This window comes from Saimiri boliviensis, chromosome 8 (genome assembly GCF_048565385.1).
Source record: "Saimiri boliviensis isolate mSaiBol1 chromosome 8, mSaiBol1.pri, whole genome shotgun sequence".
NCBI lineage: Eukaryota > Metazoa > Chordata > Mammalia > Primates > Cebidae > Saimiri > Saimiri boliviensis.
Genome location: NC_133456.1, coordinates 42085853 through 42108249, shown reverse-complemented (window position 1 = coordinate 42108249; position 22397 = coordinate 42085853). Strand labels below are relative to the sequence as shown.

General features: G+C 33.9%; 1 protein-coding gene across 7 annotated transcripts in view; it reads left to right on the top strand.

Moving 5' to 3' along the window:
* Positions 1–22397, top strand: part of DZIP3 (DAZ interacting zinc finger protein 3) — a 113848-nt gene that overhangs the window by 59540 nt on the left and 31911 nt on the right. For all 7 annotated transcript variants that reach the window (XM_074404407.1, XM_074404410.1, XM_074404408.1 and 4 more), the window contains exons 13-22: positions 105–181; positions 1811–2428; positions 4223–4255; positions 5368–5537; positions 6319–6363; positions 9507–9532; positions 12476–12641; positions 13942–14037; positions 14197–14324; positions 22244–22312. In XM_074404407.1, the coding sequence (XP_074260508.1) occupies positions 105–181; positions 1811–2428; positions 4223–4255; positions 5368–5537; positions 6319–6363; positions 9507–9532; positions 12476–12641; positions 13942–14037; positions 14197–14324; positions 22244–22312 (1428 nt within the window). The remainder of the gene's footprint in view (positions 1–104; positions 182–1810; positions 2429–4222; positions 4256–5367; positions 5538–6318; positions 6364–9506; positions 9533–12475; positions 12642–13941; positions 14038–14196; positions 14325–22243; positions 22313–22397) is intronic.

Here is a 22397-nt window from a genome sequence, read left to right as displayed (position 1 = left end):
TAGGAGTAGAAGATGAAAATACTCAGCCATGCTTATACTAGAAATCTTGACTGACTTTGGCATTATTTTATTCCCACTGTAACTTAATTTTTTTCCATTTGCAGTTACAAAAACTTGGTTTCTCTGAAAATAGCTGATACTGATATAAGACCGAAGATCAGTTTAAAATTTAACACAAAAGGTATTATTTTATTTTTATATGCTTTCCATTGAAAACTGTGTTCAATTTTTTTACTTCGTTGTTAACTTTCATGCCATTAACTACCACATCTTCACTGCGTTTGTCATTCACTGAACTTGGGTTTATACCAGCAAGCAGCACTTGGTGTAGGCTGGAAATCACAGACAGGAAGATCAGCAGATGTATGGACCTCACATTACCTTGGCATTCTATAGAGAGACATGCTAGTTCTGGTGCGTAGCTCTAATTATACTGTGGGATTGTGTCCTAGCAGAGGTTTTCTACCAACCCTTCTTCCCTTGCTGCATTCCTTCTTAATAGAGCAAGCATTAGAGTACCCTTACATGAAAGGAGTGAACATTTTGAGTTTGAGACCAACTGCTCTAAACTTAGCTGCCAGCTGTTTAGGAGCGTGCTAGTACATTTCCTGCCCAGAACCTGAAGACCTTAATTAAGGTACCCTGGGCTCATGGAAGAATAGTTTGGTGACAGTCCAGCCAACTTCTTATTTGGCAACCCAAAGGAAGCTCCCTGTGTCATTTGCTTTTTAACTTTGCCCCCACAGTGTAGATCAAGTATTTCAAGCAAAAATGCTAATTTAAAAAATCTCTTGAAACATAGAATCTTGAAGGATAAAATAATAAAGCTGTATTATGTGACAGATGCATATTTTGATATACATACAAAAGCCACAAATGCCGTCATATATCAAATTATTAGTACTTTTTAATTCACCTCAGCCTACTTTTCTCCTTTGAAATCACTATTAAAACAGGAAAATACCAAATAGTTCAGTTTCATGCCTTATTCCATGTTATTGATGAAATATCTACTTTATTATCTTTTTTTGAAGGGGTAAGAAGATGATGTTTATTAAGTCAGGGTTTCTCAAACATTATATTTGATATATCTGGTGATTTTGTTACAATGCAGGTTTCAGTTCAGTAGGTCTGCAGTGGGGCCTGAGACTGTGCTTTTATAACAGGCTCTCAGGTGGATGCTGATGCTGCTGGTCTCTGGGCTACCCTCTGAGTAGCAAGGAACTAGATCTTTTTACATTTGTTGATACAGATCTGAGCTATCTAGTATGGTAGTCCCTAGGTATATGTGGCTACTAAGTTAATTAAAATTAAATTTAAAATTCAGTTTCTTAGTCACCCAAGCAGTATTTCCAGTATTCAACGAGTATTAGTGCAAATATAAAACATTTTATCACACCACATTCTGTTGGACAGTGCTGATTAGGATAAAGTATAATTGTTCAAGTAAAGCATAATTAAACATTGACAATTAGCAGTCTTGGCAAATTTCAGAATTTTTAAAGATCTAATACTTTGATGCTATTTTGTTGCCAAAGATCATTGACTTGAACAAAACCTTGGATGGTTGAAAGACTTCTGTGGTGATTAGTCTTTGATTACTTTTGCTTGGGAACATATTTCTGTGTAGATTTTTTGACAGAGAGAAAGCAGCATGCTTATTGAGCACTGGTTGTGGCAAAGCAGTGTACTGTGCTTCATTCTTTTGGAACAGTTTTTATCCTACGGGAGCTAAGGATAAAATACGAGAGACCAAATAGAAAAAGAGCATTAATGTGGAATGTCTTGACTTCCCAAAATTTATTTTCAGATGAAATGCCTATCTTCAAGCTTGATTATAATTATTTCTATCATCTGCTTCATATAATTATTATTTCTGGTACTGACATTGTGCGGCAAATATTTGATGAGGCTATGCCACCCCCTCTTTTGAGAAAAGAGCTTCTTATACACAAGAATGTGCTGGAATCTTACTACAACCATCTCTGGACCAATCATCCTTTGGGTGGATCATGGCATCTGCTTTATCCTCCAAACAAGGAGTTACCACAATCCAAACAGTTTGACTTATGCCTCCTGTTAGCTCTCATAAAACATTTGAATGTGTTCCCTGCACCCAAAAAAGGATGGAATATGGAACCGCCATCTTCTGACATCTCTAAATCTGCAGACATCCTGAGACTGTGCAAATACAGGGATATCCTCCTTAGTGAGATTTTGATGAATGGTCTCACTGAGTCACAATTCAATTCAATTTGGAAAAAAGTTTCAGATATTCTTCTGCGCCTTGGGATGAAGCAAGAAGATATTGATAAAGTGAAGGAGAATCCCATTGAGAATATCTCCCTTGATTACCATCAGCTATCCATCTACCTAGGCATACCCGTACCAGAAATCATACAGAGGATGTTATCCTGCTATCAACAAGGTACTAAATGATTATTTACTTGAGCAAGTAAACTTCCATTGAATGTCTGCTCTGGGCCAGGCACAGTGCAAAGGGCAAGAGAGTCACTGAGCTCACATTTTTGAGAGAATAGATGCATTAGGAAGGTAATGGAAATTATAGTGCTAGAGATGTTTCCAGAATACCATGGGAAATCCTAGGCTAAAGGAGTCCAAAAAAGCTTTCTGGAGAATATAATAGTTGAAGAATTATTAATGGCATGCAGAAGTTAGCCAAGTGAAGACGAAGGAGAAGGATGTTTCAGAGAGAAATGAAAATAAAGGTATAGAAACAAAAATATACTGGAGCAAAGTAAAAAAGGTTGGCATTATTGAGATTAAAGTAGGAAAGAGTTCATAGAGTACATTCAAGAGGATTTTTTAGTCACATTGAGGAGTTTGCATTTTTCCGAAAGAAATCATTGAAGACTTTTAAGTAGAGTTTTATCACTTTAAGTGGCATTTTATTACTTCTCCAAAATTAGTAAAGTCTAAAACCATGACATATAGGTACTATGTGGTTTCAAAGATGTCCTTTTAGATACAGTGGATATATGTTTTTTCTCCTTTCTAGCAGAACCTTGTTTAGTTTACAATTTTAGCAGCTATTCATTGGCTGTAGGTAATTTTAAAAATCAGATAACATTGATGCAAGTGTCTGTATTCAGCAATGGCCATTCCCCAACTTGTCTGTTGATATGGAAAAGACTTCTGACTTCCTCTCCCATATCTGAGGATTCTTTCTCAGCTATTCTCTTAGAAAGCAGAGTTCAAGGCATGTCAACATCACTGAAACCCTTGCTGTGCTATTCAGGGAACTTCCTGGTAAACATACAACTTTACAAGTTTATAGTGATCTGGTCCAGATTTTCTTCAGAGATAATTATTATGTCCAAATTTAGTCCTGGTAAATTTACTAAGGCTCTGGAATACCTTTGTTTTCTTGCATAAGATAAGCATGAAAGAAAAGGACACAGTTTGTTATATAAGAAAGTCAGGCAAGAATCTTTGACTTACAAATTTGGGTTTAAAAAAATACTCTATTAGGATTTTAAATAACAAAAATTTATGACAATAGAGTAATTATTTGAGAAAGAGTTTTGAGTACTCATTCAATGCAAAGCATTTTAAGCAGCTTTTACTCAAGTAGTCTGAAGAGCTTATTGGTCTTTAATAGAGGCTTTCTTAGCATCTTATATTCTTTCCTTAACTATTATAGTTGCTTTTCATTTGGATATGTGGTAATTTGATTAACATCCATAATCTCACTAAATCTCCATGAAGATTGTCTTTTTTTCGTCAACATTCAATCTCTGGATCTTAACACAGCCTGATATAGACTGTAGGTGCTCAATAAATATTAATAGGCAAAGAGAACAAGTGCTGATCTGGATAAATCAGATTTCTAAAAAGGCCCCAACTTTCAATGGAGGTTTGCTGTATAATTAACTATTATTTCATGGTGTAGGACTGTAAACATAAGTATCTGCTGCTTGGTTTAAAGTGCTTGTGTTCTAGGCTTTATCTGTGATACCACATTTTTGTTTCTTTACTCTTTTTTTTTTTTTCTCTAATCATGGGTTTATAACCTTTATATAATAATCTAAAGATTGTGCCTTGTCCAAACTGAATTGATGAGTAAAACTGGTTATTTTTCCAGCTGCTTACAGAATAAATTGGTGCAATATAAAAATATTCTGCCTTTTCTTCATCCTAGCCAGACATTCATTTGTTGCATTTGCAATTGTACATCTAAAATTTTTTTTATGTGTTATAGGAATTGCTCTACAGTCAATAACGGGCAGTCAGTGTAAGTATATTTGAAAATAAAATATGTAGGTGACTTTTTAACAAGCGGTACCTGTGGAATTTTTATTTGATCAGATAAACTATAACTGTTAAGAATTTGGAGACCAGGTGTGGTGGCTCATGCCTGTAATTCAAGCACTTTGGAGGCCAAGGCGGGTGGATCACCTGAGGTCGGGAGTTCAAGACCAGCCTGACCAACATGGTGAAACGCCGTCTTAAAAAAAAAAAAAAAAGAATTTGGAAAATTATGTGGTCAAGTCACTACTACTGGTCTGCTGAATGGAGAAAGATCTTTATTCTGCCCTGGCCTTAGTGCATTTGCTCTAGGGTTTCCCCAAAAAGGATGTTCTCCTGTTTTACTCACAGAAACTTCAGCAGGAAAAAATACCTTCCCGTTTTCTCTATCTGTTTGACATTTAGCATGTATAATTTTATTTAGTCTGTCTATTGTTTATAGCTATATACTTTTTTGCCAGGTGATGTTGTAAATTTTTTATTTCCATTTTTGTGCTATTGTTTTTTTTAAGTGTAATTAATATCCTTCGATTAAAATTATACTTAAGAAAAAGCACCACATATTTTTTGGGGGTAAAACGTTGTTAGACTATCTGAGACCAGTCAGACAAAGTCTACAAGTTTTGAGACTGAGTATCTGGGGCAATATCAAGGAGCAATGTGTCAAAGAAAAGGTTACATAATAGGGGGCTCACTTCCCTCTTATGAAAAATAAAGAAAAAAGAAAAAATAGATCTTCTAGCTTCTTCTTTATATTTCAGATATATGTGCTAAAATAATACTAGTTGCAGTATCAATAGGACCAAGGTCAGAACATGCAAAAATTAGTATTTAGAGTCTACTTAAGTTCTAGAGTATCGCATATCTAGAGTCTACTTAAGATACCAGTAGGTAACATGGCATTTAGGTTCCAGGCTGTTTGGTAATTTGGTAATTGATAAATGAACATCACGTTTTCATTGAGTAATTGAAAAGAGTAAGATATCTTTTATTTCTATTTTGGGAATGTTGCTTTTTTGGGCAAATGTTATTTATACTATTGATAAGAAGCTGAAATTATTTCATCTAGATTTTGAGAATTTTATCTTTAATATTTAGGTATTGAAATAGAAGAGTTACAGAATGAGGAAGAAGAATTAAGTCCACCTATCATGGAATACAATATAAATGTGAAATCAAACCCTGAAATACAGTTTGCAGAAATTAATAAAGATGGGGCCTCAATACCCAGTGAATCTTCAACAGAATCTCTTAAAGATCTCCAGGAAGTATAAGCTCTCATTAATATTTGAATTAGAAGAACTTATTCTGGGCCTTTAATTTGTTGCATGTGCTATATTTAAAGCATCCCAGATAATTTTAGTTTATATTTATCATAGTGTTTATACAGAGCTTGAATTGGAATGGTCCTTTCCTCAGTACTTCCTTCCATAATCTTTCCTGCCATAACCATTTATTTTGCGACCATTTATTAAACACTTACATGGCAGGCATTATTCTAGATTATAATACGTTTGTTTTAATCCCGATCGAAGTGGATGTGGGAAGGTATTGGAAAGTAGAAGGAAGTATAGTGTAAAATAGAAAGGAAAAGTGGCATATTTCAACACCATTTGCCGAGGTAGAATGAAAATTCTTCAAAATGGAATCTCCATGTTTCTTTACAAATAAGTGGTAACTGTTATAATATAGTCATTAAATTCTTCTTAGACCTTTTTTCAAATCTCATGGGCATGAATATGTTGCTTTTAAAAAGTGCCCTTCTCTTTTGTTACTCATATCCATGTGTGTAAGTGAGCATCTGTGAACTTTTATCAGTAACCCACTTACTGACATTATGTTTATACATCAGTGATTATGTAAGGACAAAAGAGTAGGATTAAAATAAAAATGATAAAAACAAAAATAACTGTTTCCATAGAATCTAGAAAGAAATATTTATAATATTAGAAAACAAAAGTTCTCAGTGGTTAGAGGAAATATATTTTGCAAAATAACCCTTTGTGCAGTTTGAATTATATATTTAATAAATAATTTTTTACCTACTAGGTTAAGAGTAAACAAAGGAAAAAGAAAAAAACTAAGAATAAAAAGGTAAGAGACTGTACTAGCATTATAATACTGGTAATGAACACTGGAGTTAAATACAGGAATACATTGTTAGAACTTAAATTAGTTCAAGTAGACATATGGCTCAAATGATTCAATAGCTTACTTAATAAATGATTATAGAGAAGTCTACATTTGTTATATCCTGAATGATTTTTAAATGATTTTGAAGTATGAAATGGTATTTTGTACTTCACTTCCGTAAATTGTAATTTATGCATTTGCATCATATATAAATATAGACTGAATTAGTCACATGGAAATTTCATTAATTTCTACATACCACTTATTTTTAAAATGCATACTCATTGTTTTAAGAACAGCTTATTTTTGTCATATCTTAATTGATATGTTTAGAAGCAGCTTTCAAAACTTTGAGAAATCTTGATTTTTTTCTTTATATCTGAGACTATGCCAAAATGCAATAATGTTCACAAAAAGGTACAAATACAAACTTCTTGCATTGCTGCTGCTTTGATTTTTGTCTATTGCAAAATGAACAAGTCAGTATCTAGCACAGTTTTAGCTGCGAGCCCCTTAATTGCTTGGAAAACTGTAAGGGAAAGCCACGTATCTTTTTTTAATCAAGCGTATAGCTAACCACCATGTTATGCAACTTTGTGGTGAAAAAATGATTTTCTAGCCTGAAAAATATATTTAAAACCTTGATATATTCTGTGTATTATAAACTGAATGAGAATATTTGCCCAGCTGCAATCTTGTGACCCCATGTTGTTAGTCATTTGAAAGTGTAACCAAATTGTAATCATTAATGAAACTTAAGATAATGAAGATGATTTTGTAAAATACTTATGAAGTCAAGATTTTAAAAAAGATAATTTATGTTCAAATCTGATAAGTAAAATATCATTATCATTGTTATATTTAACAATCACTTATAACTTATTTTAAAAGTTATGAAAATTAAATTTTATTTTAAAAATGTGAGTATGGAGATATTTTTCTTACTTTTAGACAGTTCTTATCAGATAAAACAAACTAGTTTTTTATTTTGATGATATTTTTAATTTTTGTCAAAGTATTGATTAGTAGAGGGTCTAATACTACATAAAACTGGCCAAGTAAATTCACAGCTATCAAACCACCAAACTAAGTTGCGAGGACATATAATGTGTCTTGTTTTTACTGCCATAAAATTAAAATATGGTAATGCTCAAATTCTCAAATTTTAGTTAAATGAAAATCCCATTTCTTTATCAAATTGAAATTAAAAAGGGAACAAACACAACTAGAAATAATATTATTGTAAATATACCACTCAGAAATTCATGACTAGTAATTTTTTAATTAAATGTCAACAACCAGCTAGGAACTTTTGTTTCTTTAATATCCTAAGGTTTTCTTCAATTTATATTATTAAATCAAAATACTTTTTGAAAGTAAGATTATTTTATCAAGATAAAATTTGAACATTAGAAGAGAGATCTTGTATCATATCTTTTACCTAAGTTTTAAAGTGGGACCTAAAAAAAAGGTCCTAGGACATAAAAATGCTAAAATTTATCCATGTTATTATTTCATGTGGAATAGTCTTATTTAAATAATTACTGTTATTATAGGCATAAAAAATTGTCTAGTTGTAGCGCAAAGCAACCAGTTATAAAAAGTGAAGTCAACCAGAGGGAGACTCCATTTCAAAAAAATAAAATAACATAAACCAAATTCTCTAATCAGAAGTTCTCATGAAAAATTATAGCATACAGAAATTTGCTTGTGTTATACAATGCTGACAAAGGCTCCATGCAAGAAATTCTGTCCTCTGTTACTTATTTTATTATATAACATGTCTATCCGACATCCTGAAAGGACTTATCAGGGACTCTCTGAAAGAATATGAAGGAAAAGTAAAATTTGTATAGCAAATAGAGGGGACAGTACAGATGACTTCTAACTAGAAGGTATGGGAACTTTGTAGCTACTCTGTATGTTCCCTTTCTTCAGTTAAGTATTTAGTATTTGGCTTCTAATGTACCCAAATTGTAAATAACTCTTTTGGGGGTTAATTAGATCCTCCCATCCTCCACTTAGGGTTAAGTAGGGCAAAAGAATAGAACACTTTTGTGATGAAGCTTTGGGAAAAAGGAAACATGACAGGAAATAAATTGAGCCTATCAAATTGGGTGGTTTCGTGTGGCTGATATATTCATTGGCATAAAGTTGTCATGGGAAGAGCCAAAAGGAATTTGAGAAATAATCCATTATGCTAGATGTGTTTATTGTAAACAACCTAAAGTCTTTTCAACTCAGGTATTCAAGTACACTGGAGCAAAGACAGGAGTCAATAATTCTAAATCATAGAATCAAATTGGCACTGTATATTAAGCATAAGGTCAGACACTGAAACACAAAAATCTTAATATACAGACAAGAAAGTAAACAAATTTGTACGTACAGCATTGTATCTGTGGAGAAGGAGACCCTGAAGTTTCTTGTATGCAAGAGGAGGTAGAAATTAATACTGTAATACTCTTAGTTTAATATGTGTTAAATGTCATTGATATTACCTTTATTTGGTATGTTGCCTTTATAGTTTTCTTTTAATAAACAAAGTTTTAGGCTTTTAAGGTTTTTTTTCAAATTTTGTTCTTCTTAACACTTCTTTTTCTGTGAGATTCTTAATGTATCAGTCTGATTTCTCATGTGTAAGTTTTCAGGAACATTTGTAGTTAGTGTAAGAATATACTGGAATTACATACATTGTGTCCAAAGGCATAGTAATCAGTACAAACACAGCTGCAATACTCATTTCTATCATCGGAATCAGTGATTTTCAAGTCATGTTTTAAGACTCAGTAATAGATTATAAGACCAGTTTAGTAGCTCACAACTGCCATTTTAAGAAAAGAAAATAGAATAAATAGAAATAATAAAATACTAGAGTTCATCACTACAATATGAGTAAGTTTTATTTCATGGAACTCTTATTTCAGTTTTATACTTATGTGTAAAAATATATGTATAAGTACATATGACATGATGAAATATATTTCTTACTTTAGTTATGATCAAAAATTTTTTGAGAAAAACTGACCTATATGCAATCATATTACTATTATGTTGTTTTGATATAGTTGATATAGATAACTGATTCTTACTTTATTTTTCAGAATACAGACTCAAATGAAGAGCAAGTGTAAGTATTACTTTATTTAATTTTTAAGTTTTTCTTAGTATTTTTAAGGCATACTTTTCTAATATGACACAGTCTTCCTTCTTTGGCGAGGTTTTCCTTGAAAATAATAAAAACATTTTATTATAAGTTTTCTCAAGGAAAACTTCGCCAAAGAAGGAAGATGTGTCATATCAGGACTCATTTTCCTTGAGAAAACGTCCCAAGAGAAGAATAGTTTCTTGTCTTAGTAATTAATAAGTTGCTGCTTTTTTATAGAAAGTAACAAAAAGCTAAATTATCATTTAACATTATTATTTGCTTTGGAAGAATACAACCTCTTATCATTTTTCTGTAAGGCTACTTGAGTCATTTTAAAATATAGTCTACATGATAGTTAGACTGCATTTTAGTCTAGACATTGTAGTCTAGACCAAACCTAGACTAAGACCTGATTTTAAAGGATGCATCGTTATGTCCCAGTCACCCCTTTTACCAAAAAGTTTGGCTTTGTTTTTAAGATTTAACCTGTTTTTTTAAATCCAGTTATTCACAGTGAATTTTGAACCTTTAATGGAAACATTTTAATGGCCAAAAAGTCACTGTATTTTGCATGTAGCTTGTATTATTAACAACAGTGTAGCATATGAAGGAAGGGGTGGAGACAGCCTAATGAAGAGATCATAATTTCTACCAAAATGTTTAATTGAATAGTAGTTACTTCAGAGAACTCTGAGGACATAAAGTATCTTCAAAACAGCAGCAAGAGGAACATACTTTGTTAACTTTCAGTCTGTCACTTGTAGTTGATATTTTCAATTGATGTGATCCACTTGGTATATAAAATAGTTCATCATTTAAGATGTGTTTTCACTTTCTTTGGCAACAGGTTGAGTCACTGGAACGATAGTTTTTGTTTGTTTTTTAGGCTGTGTCTAATGCCATAAATATAGTTTAATAAAGATGAAACAATGTCGACAGTCATTTTGCTTACACAGTGGATCCAAATCTGGATGATGATCAGAACATCCAAGGAGCTTTGTCTTTAAATGGAAAATTTCAAATATACACAAAAGTAAAGAGAATAATATATATACAATAACATATATACCTATCACTTTGATTCAACAATTATTCTGTTTTTCACATTTGTTTCATACTTCCTTTGACATTTTGTTCTTTACTGAAGTGTTTTCAATCCCAAACATCCTTTTACTTTCACCCCTTCATTCTTCAGTTTATATCTTAGAAATATGAACATTTTTTATATTGTCTCAATGCTGTTATAGTACAGTCTTGTACTGCTTAACAGCATTTTGGTCAAGGACAGACCTCAGGTATGATGGTGGTCCCATAAAACTAAAATGAAGCTGAAAAATTCCAATTGTCTAGTAGTGGTGTAGCTGTCATAACATTGTAGTGATATTACTTTATTTTTTAATAAATTTAATGTAACCTAAGTTTACCATGTTTATTTTAAAGTCTATAGTAGTATGTGGTACTCACTACTCATTCACTGACTCACCCAGAGCACCATTCAGTCCTTTAATCTCCATTCATGATACATGCCCTATACAGGTGTACAATTTTTTATGTTTTATATTACATTTTGACTGTAATTTTTCTATGTTTAGATATGTTTATATTCACAAATACTTATCACAATTGCCTATCATATTCAGTATAGTAAAATGCCGTAACAGGTTTATAGCCTAGGAGGAATAGGTTATGCTATATAGCCTAGGTGTGTAGTAGGCTATACCATCTAGTTTTGTATAATAATACTCTATGATATTATGTTATGACAAAAACGCTTAATGACACATTTTGCAGAAATTGTCCTTGTTGTTAGGCAATGCCTGAGTATACTTTAAAAAATTTAGGAATAACCTCGGTGAACTTTTCAAAAATAGAAATTTATCTGTATTTTTACAGTTGTAGGGATGTTTAGAAACATGTAATTTTTAAAAGCTCTTCAGATAATTTAGAAACGTAATTATGTTTGAGACTCAGTGTTCTACACAAGCAGTTGATTTCATCAAACTTTTCAGAATGTTTGGATCACTCTAGAATACCTCAGTAATACCTAATTACTGCTTATATAGTATTTTATGAATTATTCCACAAGCATTAGATTTCATTTTTTCTAGATCTCAGTGTTCTAAAAAGTAATAATGTATCCTGGAGTTTCTGTTCACTAGCTAAATCAAGTCATTTATATTACAGTCTTAAGTAAAAATACTATTTCTTGTTGCCATTCAAAGAGATTAGGAAGGAAATTTGTAGCTAGTAAGTAGCAGGCCAAGTGAAAGGACAGTACCAGGCAATTAAATTTTAGAAAAAAGAATAGAAATTAGTTAATTGCTATCATTTGTATATAGTATTTTCATTATTTAAAAGTGGTCTCTGTTAGTAGTTAAGTTACTGAAATCCATGTTATTACTGTAGTTCTTTTTTAAAAGTCTTGTTACAAAAGAAACCTCCATTTTATAGTCTGTTTTATGTTGCTGTTTTTGACCTTCTGTTTAAAAGTACATTGGACCTAATCACTGAAGTTGCTTAAACCAACCTACTTGTCAAAGAAATTATGGCAGAACAAAGGATGTTATAATGGTAAAATAATAGATGCAGAAATGCTTGCCAGTATTTCTGAAATACTGTTTTCCAAAGCAGCTGATATTACTAGTTATAATTTGTAAAGTGAACTCTGTAGTGTCATAATTTTTGAAAACAGTGGCATGAACAGAATTAAATAGGTACCTTGATTGAGTGCTACTTTAAATATGCTAATGTTCATTGTGAATCTTCAAAAGACTCATGAGCACTATCCAAACTTTCTTTGACCATGAACCCTTCTAATGCTGAGCATCTCATGAAACCAGTACAATAATAATTTGGGAAGCCGTAGCTTAGGTGAAAATCACTGTACAATTGTAAAGGCTCACATTGATTATGTTGCCACTATAGCCCATATATGGTAGAAAAGGAAGAGCAGTTGAAGAAAGAAGAAGCAAATCCACACTCAGTCAGTAGATTTATAAAAGATGATGCAAGTGATGTTCAAGAGGATTCTGCAACAGAAGATAAGTTTTATAGCCTGGATGAATTGCATATTTTGGACATGATAGAGCAGGTAAGCTTGATTGGAGAGGGTGCCTGCCTTCTCTCAGATTCAGTTGTTACCTGGTTTTTCCTGTGACTGTTTGAACAGCATAACCCTTTGAAAATCCAAGTGATTTATACTGTTTGTGAAGAGAAAGAGAAAAACAGAAAAGGAGATAAGGAAGGCTATATGAAGGAAAATGGAATAAAAAATAAAGAACCCCTAGAAGCTGGAAACTTCAGGAAACTTCACCTTAGCCCTCAAACATTTCCTGGCTTTAAATATAGGGCAAAGTTGATTACAGATGCTTTTGTTGCAAACATTTTTTGAATACCACAAGGAAAAAAAAAAACTAGCATAATACCACTGGATTACGGTCATGAGAAAAATAGTTTTGTAATATAAAGCTGCTTTGATTTTTTAAAATTAAATATGATTTTTACCATGAAATGGCTACAAAAATGGCTACGTATAACCATTTTTTTTTTCTGACTCCATTCCTGGTAGTAGACACTGCTTGGAATGATGTACCTATATGTGAAGAGGCATGTGAACATGATTTAAGTGCTCAACAGCAAATGAAAGAATTTTTTTAAAAAACAATTTTTTTTACCTGCTAGTGTGAATTCAGTGATAACCTGCTCTGCTGTTTAAATATAGTGGTATATAATATGTAGGAATACTCACTGTCTAAGGGTACAGTAGTACAAATGATTCCTTGGCTGATAGTACAACATTCATATAATTGTCATACCTTTTTCTTCTCCTAATTAGAATATGTACATTTTAACTGAAATGATACATTCACCTGCATTTTGTCAAGAGCTATGCTAAGACAGAGTCTCTGTTACAATGTTTACAATCTAGTGGATAAGTTGAACATTAAACTCAGATGATGCAGTGTAATAAAGTGCTTGGGCAATTAAGACTGCCTGAGTTAGAATGCAGGCTCCTCCACTTACTATGTGATTTTGGGCAAGTTACTCACTATTTTATCATCTCTAAAATGGAAATAATGACTGTCTACATCATATGGTTCTTATGACAATAAAAGCATTACTCTTACAAAGAAAATGCTTAAGAAATGGTAAGCATGCAGTTAGTGGTATCCAGCAGTAGCAGCAACAGGCAAGTAACTGGTACTCTTTATTAAATGCTGTAATTGAGGGTAGTGGGTTTATCTAATGGTGAGTTTATCTAAGCTGGGTGTTTTACTTGAGACAAAAAACATGAACAGGAGTTAGATGGCAACTTTAAATCCCTTTCAAATAACTAAAAATTAGTGTTTTTTAGAGGAAAGTAAGACATGCATATTTCCTTTGCTCAATAGGGCTCAGCTGGCAAGGTAACTACAGACTATGGAGAAACTGAAAAGGAAAGGCTTGCTCGTCAAAGGCAGCTTTATAAATTGCACTATCAGTGTGAAGTAAGTATTTTTGCCATTAGATCCGAGGGAAGTGAGAAGTATTTCAAATATTAAACTTACAGGTGCTTTCTGTTTGAAAAAACTTAGTTTGTTTGCATTTTTCTTTCAATTTCTGGTGATTTGAACAGAATTATCTGAAATAATATTTTTATTGATCAGGATTTCAAAAGACAGTTGAGAACAGTGACTTTTCGGTGGCAAGAAAACCAAATGCAGATTAAAAAGAAAGACAAAATTATTTCATCTCTTAATCAACAAGTGGCTTTTGGAATCAATAAGGTTTCCAAGTAAGTGTAAATCTTTTAATAAAAGGAAAATTCTGGATTTGCCCCATAATAAACAGTATCCTTAATACTTAATCCCTGCATAACCACTAGGTGGCACTGTGACTACACATTGGGAACTCCAACCACAAGGCTACACTTGTTTAAAAACCAACCATATTTTTGTCTTGCCAACTGGATTGAGAAATAAGCAGCTGCTCACACTATGTATCAAGCTTTTCATGTATTGGCGAACAAGTGTGAATATAATAGAATTACATGAGAAAGATAATTAACTTTCAGGTCGTGACTCTAATTTGTAAAAATGTGACCAATGATTGGCTGTTTCTTTATAGTATATGAATACATTCCTCAAAGACACCAGAGAATCAGTTGAGTGCATTTTTACGTTGGTCTCTCAGAGCATTTGTGTTCTAAGCCTGTGAGATTGAAAACAAATCTCTTTGTTTGTTTGATTGATTGACTCTTTCCCACCTTACCCCAATCTCTTTTCTCCTAAACCTAAAGTTTAGGATACACTTTATGTATCCTGACCAAAAATTCTGACTGACTTAGGGAAAAATTAGTAACCTTGTTTGTTCTTTCTGTGCTAATCACTGCTTCCAACCTGTATTGATTTAAATAGTAGCTTAGTTTCAACCAAATTATTTTAACAAACTAATACCGTAAGACACCAGCCATCCAAAAAGTCTAGTTTAAAATACAATTCAGTTCCTAGAATGCTGATAGGGAGAATAGACAAGTGCTGGGAATGTCTTAGAGTGGGGAGTCCAAGCTGTTTCTTATAAAATTGGGGAAATATTTGCCAGAGATTTAGGTCTAAGTTTTCTCTCACATATTGTATCTGCCGCATGAAGGAGTTATTAGCAAGAACTAGATGCCGTAGTTCTGACACCATAATTTCATTCACTAGCATCGTCAGACTGATCCTTACTAGAGTTAGAGAGATCATTCAAGTTTAGAAGATTGTGGGACTTAAGAAAGCTTAGACAAACGAAGCTGGCTGCAATCATTTAAAAAACTGTACTTCAGCCGGGCGCGGTGGCTCAAGCCTGTAATCCCAGCACTTTGGGAGGCTGAGGCGGGTGGATCATGAGGTCAAGAGATCAAGACCATCCTTGGTCAACATGATGAAACCCCATCTCTACTAAAAATACAAAAAATTAGCTGGGCATGGTGGTACGTGCCTGTAATCCCAGCTACTCAGGAGGCTGAGGCAGGAGAATTGCCTGAACCCAGGAGGCGGAGGTTGCGTTGAGCCGAGATCGCACCATTGCACTCCAGCCTGGGTAACAAGAGCGAAACTCCGTCTCAAAAAAAAAAAAAAAAACTGTACTTCAGAATTCAAAACTTCATCTTTTAGCCTAAAGAGGATGACTAATCTAGAAATATGTCATATCATATCAGAGACTAGAAAAGCAATGCCATCAGTACAGATGAGCTGACTTTCTTCCATCTGAAGATATTCCTCCTCAACTCCTGACAGGTGGCCCATGTACTCTTACATGCTTGAGGCTATAAGCAGTCCACTTTAGGGGATGCATATGCCTTCACAAAATGAGCATTTAGTGTTGGGCATTCACCAAACATTTATCAGGGGCCTACTATGTTAGAAAACTTACAGAAGGCACATGTAGAAGATACCAAATGTGTGAGACATTCATTATGATCCAATGGAGAATGTAGATTAACATGTAAGGATAAAATTACATAAAACAGAGACTTCAGGTCCACTAAGATGTATAGCCCCATTTCTCACAGCTGTTTCTTCTTAAAAACTTAAACACCCTAGCTATAACACAACAGAAAAGCATAGTAACACTCTAGAAGGTGGAATAAGAAAGCATGCTGTCTAAAGACATTGAGACTTAAGGAATGAGCTGGCAATAAATTTTCCGATTGCCTCCCATATATCTCGGGGCACTGCGAAAGCCTTTAACCTGGAATTGCTAAAAAGCAGAGGGGAAAAAAAACTCTAAAAAAGCCTGTTTCTTCTAGCCAAAGGATCAGTAAAAGGAAATTATAATAATAGAAAGGCTTTTTGGCAATACCCACCCTACTGAAGCCACACACAAGTGGTCCCATGCCACCCCTTGGAAGTAGGCAGTACACACCAATTCTCCCATCTAACATAAGTAGGTAGCAGGAATCCTGTTTTTCTGTTAGGATAGTGTTGGCAGTATTAACCAGGCAGCCGACTTCCATGTTCCACTGGGGAGAAGGAGACAGTACTTTAATTCCTCTGCAGGATGTGTCAGTCAGCTGAAAGCTGAACTTTCCCGCTACTCAGCACCAATATTACTTAACAAGCCAGTCTGAGGCAAAACTAGTCAATACTAGGCTTCATCCGTACTCCCTCTTACTGAGAATTAAATCTTCACCCATGGGGCTAGTTGGCATTCCCTTTACTCCCTTCCCTCAGCTGGTGCTAGAAGGGCACAACGGGGAGCTGAACTGCCTCCACCCTGCAGCGACAAAGTACTGTGAGTCAGTCCTTTGCTTTCTTCTTTCCTAATGTCAGCAGGGTCCAGCAAAGAGCTGATCTTATATTCCACTTGGCGGCAAGAAGGCAGTGTGACTTGGTGCTCCGCTTTCATAGGAAGGTATCAGTGGGACTGGGAGGGGAGCTGAACTTGTACACCTCTCATCTGCATTGAGGCAGTGCGAGTCAGTGCCCACTTTTCCTGGGGTGCTTTTCGTAGAGCACAGTGCAAAGCCATGCATACCCACCTTCCTTGGCTTTTACATTATACCTCAATAGGAGACTGCTTGTTAAAAATAGGAAGATTAAATAGAACCCAGAGTCTCATAATATTCAAAATATCTAGGGTGGAGTAGAAAACATAGACTATACCAAGAACCAGGAAACTCAGACAAGAAGGATAAAAGACCAGCAAATCACAATATTATTCAGATATTGGAATTATCTAACAAGGATTTTAAAGCCACCATCATAAAAATGCTTCAACAAAACTGAATAATTTTGATATAAATGAAAACATAGAAAATCTCAGTAAGGAAATAATAAGTTATAATAAAGAGTGGGATTTATATAACTAGAAAATACAGTGATTAAAATTAAAAGTTGCTGGATATACTCACTAGTAGAGTAGAGATGACAAAGGAAAGGATTCAATCAGTGAACATGGGGACAGCTGAATAGAATGAACTCAATCTGAAGAACAAAGAGAAAATAGACTGAGAGAAAAATATGAAAAAGACAGAGTGTTAAGGGACCTGTGGGACAGTAACAAAAGAGCTAAAGTACTTGTCACTGGAATTTCAGAAGGAGAGCAGAATGAGAGGGAGACTGAAAAATTATTTGAAGAAATACTGAAAATTTCCCAAATTTGATGAAATGTATAAATTTACAAATTCAGAAACTAAGTGAACCCCAAACTAAATAAACCCCAAATAGCAAAAACTCCAAGATCCATGCTAAGACACATCATAACTTCTGAAAATAAAAGACAAAAAAAAGTCTTGAAAAAGAGCAGAGAAAAAAATTACTTATGAAACAGTAATTTGAATGACAACAGATTTTGTTCATTTGAAACCATGAAGACCAGAATGAAATAGTTACTGAAAGAAAAAAGCAGAACCATGAATCCCATATTTAGCACAAATATTCTTTAGGAATAGAGGAAAATAAAGATAGTCGCAGACAAGGGAAAATTATAAGAATTTATTGCTAGTAAATTCATATAGCCTACCTTTAAAGAATGACTATAGAAAGGTCTCTAAACATTAAAAATAGATATACAATAGAAGCTTGAAACTTCAGAAAGGAAAGAAGACCATCAGAATGAGTAAAGAGTATGATAAATAATAAGAGATTGTTCTACTGTTTATTAATTTCTTAAATCGTATTTGATGGTTGAAGCAAAAAGTTTAACACCATCTCATGGAATTCAATGTACGTAGAAGAAACGCAATATATTCAAAAAGTGAGGAGGGTAAAGGGACCTAAATAAGAATAAAGCTAAGGATATACCATGCAGAGGTTTATAAAAAAGAAAGTAAGAGTGGCTATATTAAAATTAGATTAAGTGGACTTCAGAGGAAAGAAGACTGCTGTACACAAAGAGGGACATTACATAATGATAAAAGGATCAATCCACAGGAATCTTAAGGTATATGTCCAAAAACATCCTCAAAACACATAAAGTAAAACCTGATAGAACTGAAAGGAAAAATAGAGAAGTTTACCATTATAATTGAATACTTCAAACCCCACTCTCGATTTATAATATTACTAAACAGAAAATCAGCAAGGATATAGAAGACCTCAATAACCACCATCAACCAACAGGACTTAATTGATATTTATAAAATAACCCACCAGACCACAGTAGAATACACATGCTTTCAAGTGACCACAGGATGTGTCTACCAAGAAAGACAATATCCTGGGCCGTAAAACCTCAACAACAAATTTAAGAGTTGAAATCATACAAAGCATGTTCTCAGGTCACGATGGAGTCATATTAGACATCAGTAGCATGGGGATACCAAGAAACCTCCAAAGGCTTGGAAACCATGCAACCCATGTCTAAATAATCCATGGGTCGAAGAAGAGATCTCAAGATAAACAAAATACATTGAATTTACATGAAAATACAATATATCAAAATTTGTGCCACACAGCTGAGGCAGTGCTGAGAAGATGATAACACTAAACAGACAGACACATTAGAAAAAGAGAAAAGTCTTCAGTGGGTAATCCAAGCTGTTACTTCAAGATCCCAGAAAAAGAAAACCAAAATAGACTTAAAGCAAGCAGGAGGAAAGAAATTATAAAGATTAGAAATAATGGAGGCAGGATGCAGTGGTGTACACCTGTAGTCCCAGCTACTTGAGTGGCTGAGATGGGAGGATTGCTTGAACCCAGGAGTTACAGTTCAGCATGGGCAACATAGTGAGGCCCCATCTCAAAAACAAGAAACTAAGAAAGAATGAGTTGGAAAAAGAAAAATAGTAGAGAACATCTGTGAAACAAAAGACTGTATCTTTGAAAAGGTCAATAAAATTGACAGACCTCTAGCAAGACTGACAACATAAGAGAAAAGACATAAATTACTACCATCCAGAATAAAATAGTGATATCACTGCAAATACTACAAACATTGCAGACATCAGAGAATTATGCTGAATGGAAAAAAGTTCCAAAAGCTTATATACTATATGTTTCCATTTCTTGAACATTCATGAAATGACAAAATTATAAAAACGGAAAATAGATTAGTGGTTCCAATGTTATAAGAAGGGAATGGGAGTGGAAGGGAAGTGGGCGTGGCTTTAAAAGGGCAAAATGAAGGATCCCTGTGATGATAGAACTGTGCAGTATCTTGACTGTATCACCATCAATATTCTGGTTATGGTATTATACTATAATTTTGCAAGATGTTACCATTAGGAGAAACTGGGAAAAGGATACATGGGATCTTTGTATATTATGTCTTATACCTGCATATGAATTTACAATTCTCTCTAAATAAAAAGTTTGACTATTTTTAAAAGTACGTAATAAAAAACTGTCAAGCAAGGATATACTTAATGGAAATTTTGTAGAGTAGATAGAATACTTTTGATTGTTGTGATAAGGAACTTCCTTCAGTGAAGAACTTTATTAAAGACATAGTACTGAACCTCGGCATTGAAGGTTAGGTGGGATGAGATGGAAGAAAAGACAGGGCATCAAGGCAGAATGGACATAATGACTCATCTGTGTTCTCATATAAGCTTTTCAATGTTTTCTTTGTTTAATTCATCCAATCATTGCCCAAGAGTAAGTGATAAAATATAAATATTCCTTAATTGTAAATGCTGGCTTCTTTCATCCTAGAATATGGAGATTAGAAAGCAAAAAATCATGTTTTGTTTTTTTGTTTTTTTTCTAATTCAGTTTGATGTGTGCAGTAAATGTTTGGCAAACATTTGTTGATGATAAAGTGTTAAAAAGAAAATTTTATGCAAGTGACTTACTTTGCATAAACTACAGTAAGCACTTAATAAATATCAAGAAACTGCTGTCAATAAAGTCTGTAATAAAACTCGATATCCGGAGTTAACTTGAGAACTTTATAGATTTTTTAGAAAAGAAAATATAATAATTTCATCCTGTCATATTAAACATGAGAAAAAAACTACCTGAACATATGTAGCTGGCTCTTATCTGAGCTGGATAATAAGAACTATGCCTACCTTATCCTCTATTATTTAAGAATCTAGGTGTTCTGAATTCCCCACTAGTTATGTCTACTCTTATTGCCCACTGCAAACTAGAGCTAGATAGAATATTGAAGTAATGGAAGTATACAAAGGAGAACAAGATGTCAGTCTTACAAATTACTGCTTTTTCAACTCTGTCAACATATTCCTATGTGTCACAGTAATGAAGCTTATATTTCTTAATATTTCACTTGAGAACATGACCTCTTTTGTACAGAAAGAGACCTGGTTTCTTTTCACTGCATTCTCAGACCAACAGAACATTAACTGTAAATCTCTAAGTCTTCTGAGAAGTTTACAGTAAAGGTGAATGGCTAGTCTCTGACATCTAAGTAGTGAGCAATCCATCCAACATTAAAGTTGTCATTTCAAGGACTTATTATTCCAATACTTTATATTAACCAAACTCTTCTATGTATTCCAAGAGTTTAAACAGATTAGAGACTTAAAGGGCAATGTGCTTTTATTATAAATCTCTTAATATTTAAGTTAATTACTAGGTTTATGTAAAAGCTTGGTTGTGAAAAGAAATACAGTGGCATAAGGGAGGAACATCAAAAATGGCATGTGATGCACACGAATGTTCATTGCAGCACTGTTTACAATAGCAGAGACCTGGAACCAACCCAAATGCCCATCGTAATATTCCATGGTGTATATGTACCACATTTTCCCTATCCAGTCTATCATAGATGAGTTCATGTCCTTTGTAGGGATGTGGATGAACCTGGAAACCATCATTCTCAGCAAACTGACACAAGAAGAGAAAATCAAACACCGCATGTTCTCACTCATAGGCGGGTGTTGAACAAAGAGAACACATGGACACTGGGAGGGGAGCACTACACACTGGGGTCCGTTGGGGGGAAATGGGGGAGGGACGGGGGTGGGGAGGTGGGGAGAGATAGCATGGGGAGAAATGACAGATATAGGTGAGGGGGAGGAAGGCAGCAAATCACACTGCCATGTGTGTACCTATGCAACAATCTTGCATGTTCTTCACATGTACCCCAAAACCTAAAATGCAATTTAAAAAAAATTTTTTTTAATGGCATGTGAATATATGTCAAGCAAAAACATATTTCTCTTAGTTTCTTACATACTAATTTTGAAGCCGATAACAGGCTATATAGATTTTGATTTATACAAAATTTTTACCCATTCTTTCCATGATAAGATCATATGAGTGACCCCCGGGTGCTAAGTCATAGTTTTAATTAAAATTAGTATTTGTACACACCCTTGTCGCTTCAGTATTTAAGGTCTGATTTCCTTCAGATCAGTCTTTCTAATTTGTGTGACTTGATATAATACCACTTTAAGGAACTTAAAGTTCTCAATCTCACAACAGTCTTAGAAAATCAGAAGATACCATCTCTGTTTTCTAATAAGTAAGCTGAAGCATGAAGAGCTAAAGACATTTTTCCACGTCATTGAGCTGAGGATACAAGATTTGCTGTCTAATTTACTGAATTAGAACTTAGTTCCCTTTTCTTTAGGAAGTAAATCAGACATCAGAAACAATATATATTTCAAAAGGATCAGGTATAGGAGTTCAGTTGTATTCAGGCTCAAGATTTGTGGCCCCAAATGGACATACTTGGGCTCCTGCACAGCTGTAGCTAGAGCTGTTCTGATTGTGTTAATGAGAAATATTTTCTAACATTTTTTGACTTTGTTTGCTTGCTTAGATTACAGCGTCAAATCCATACTAAAGATAATGAAATCAAGAACCTTAAAGAACAACTTTCCATGAAAAGGTAACAAACTTAGCTTTTTCTTTGGGTGCACTCTCTCTGTGTATTTCACTCAACGCTTTCTGGCTGGCATATGAATGTAATTTAT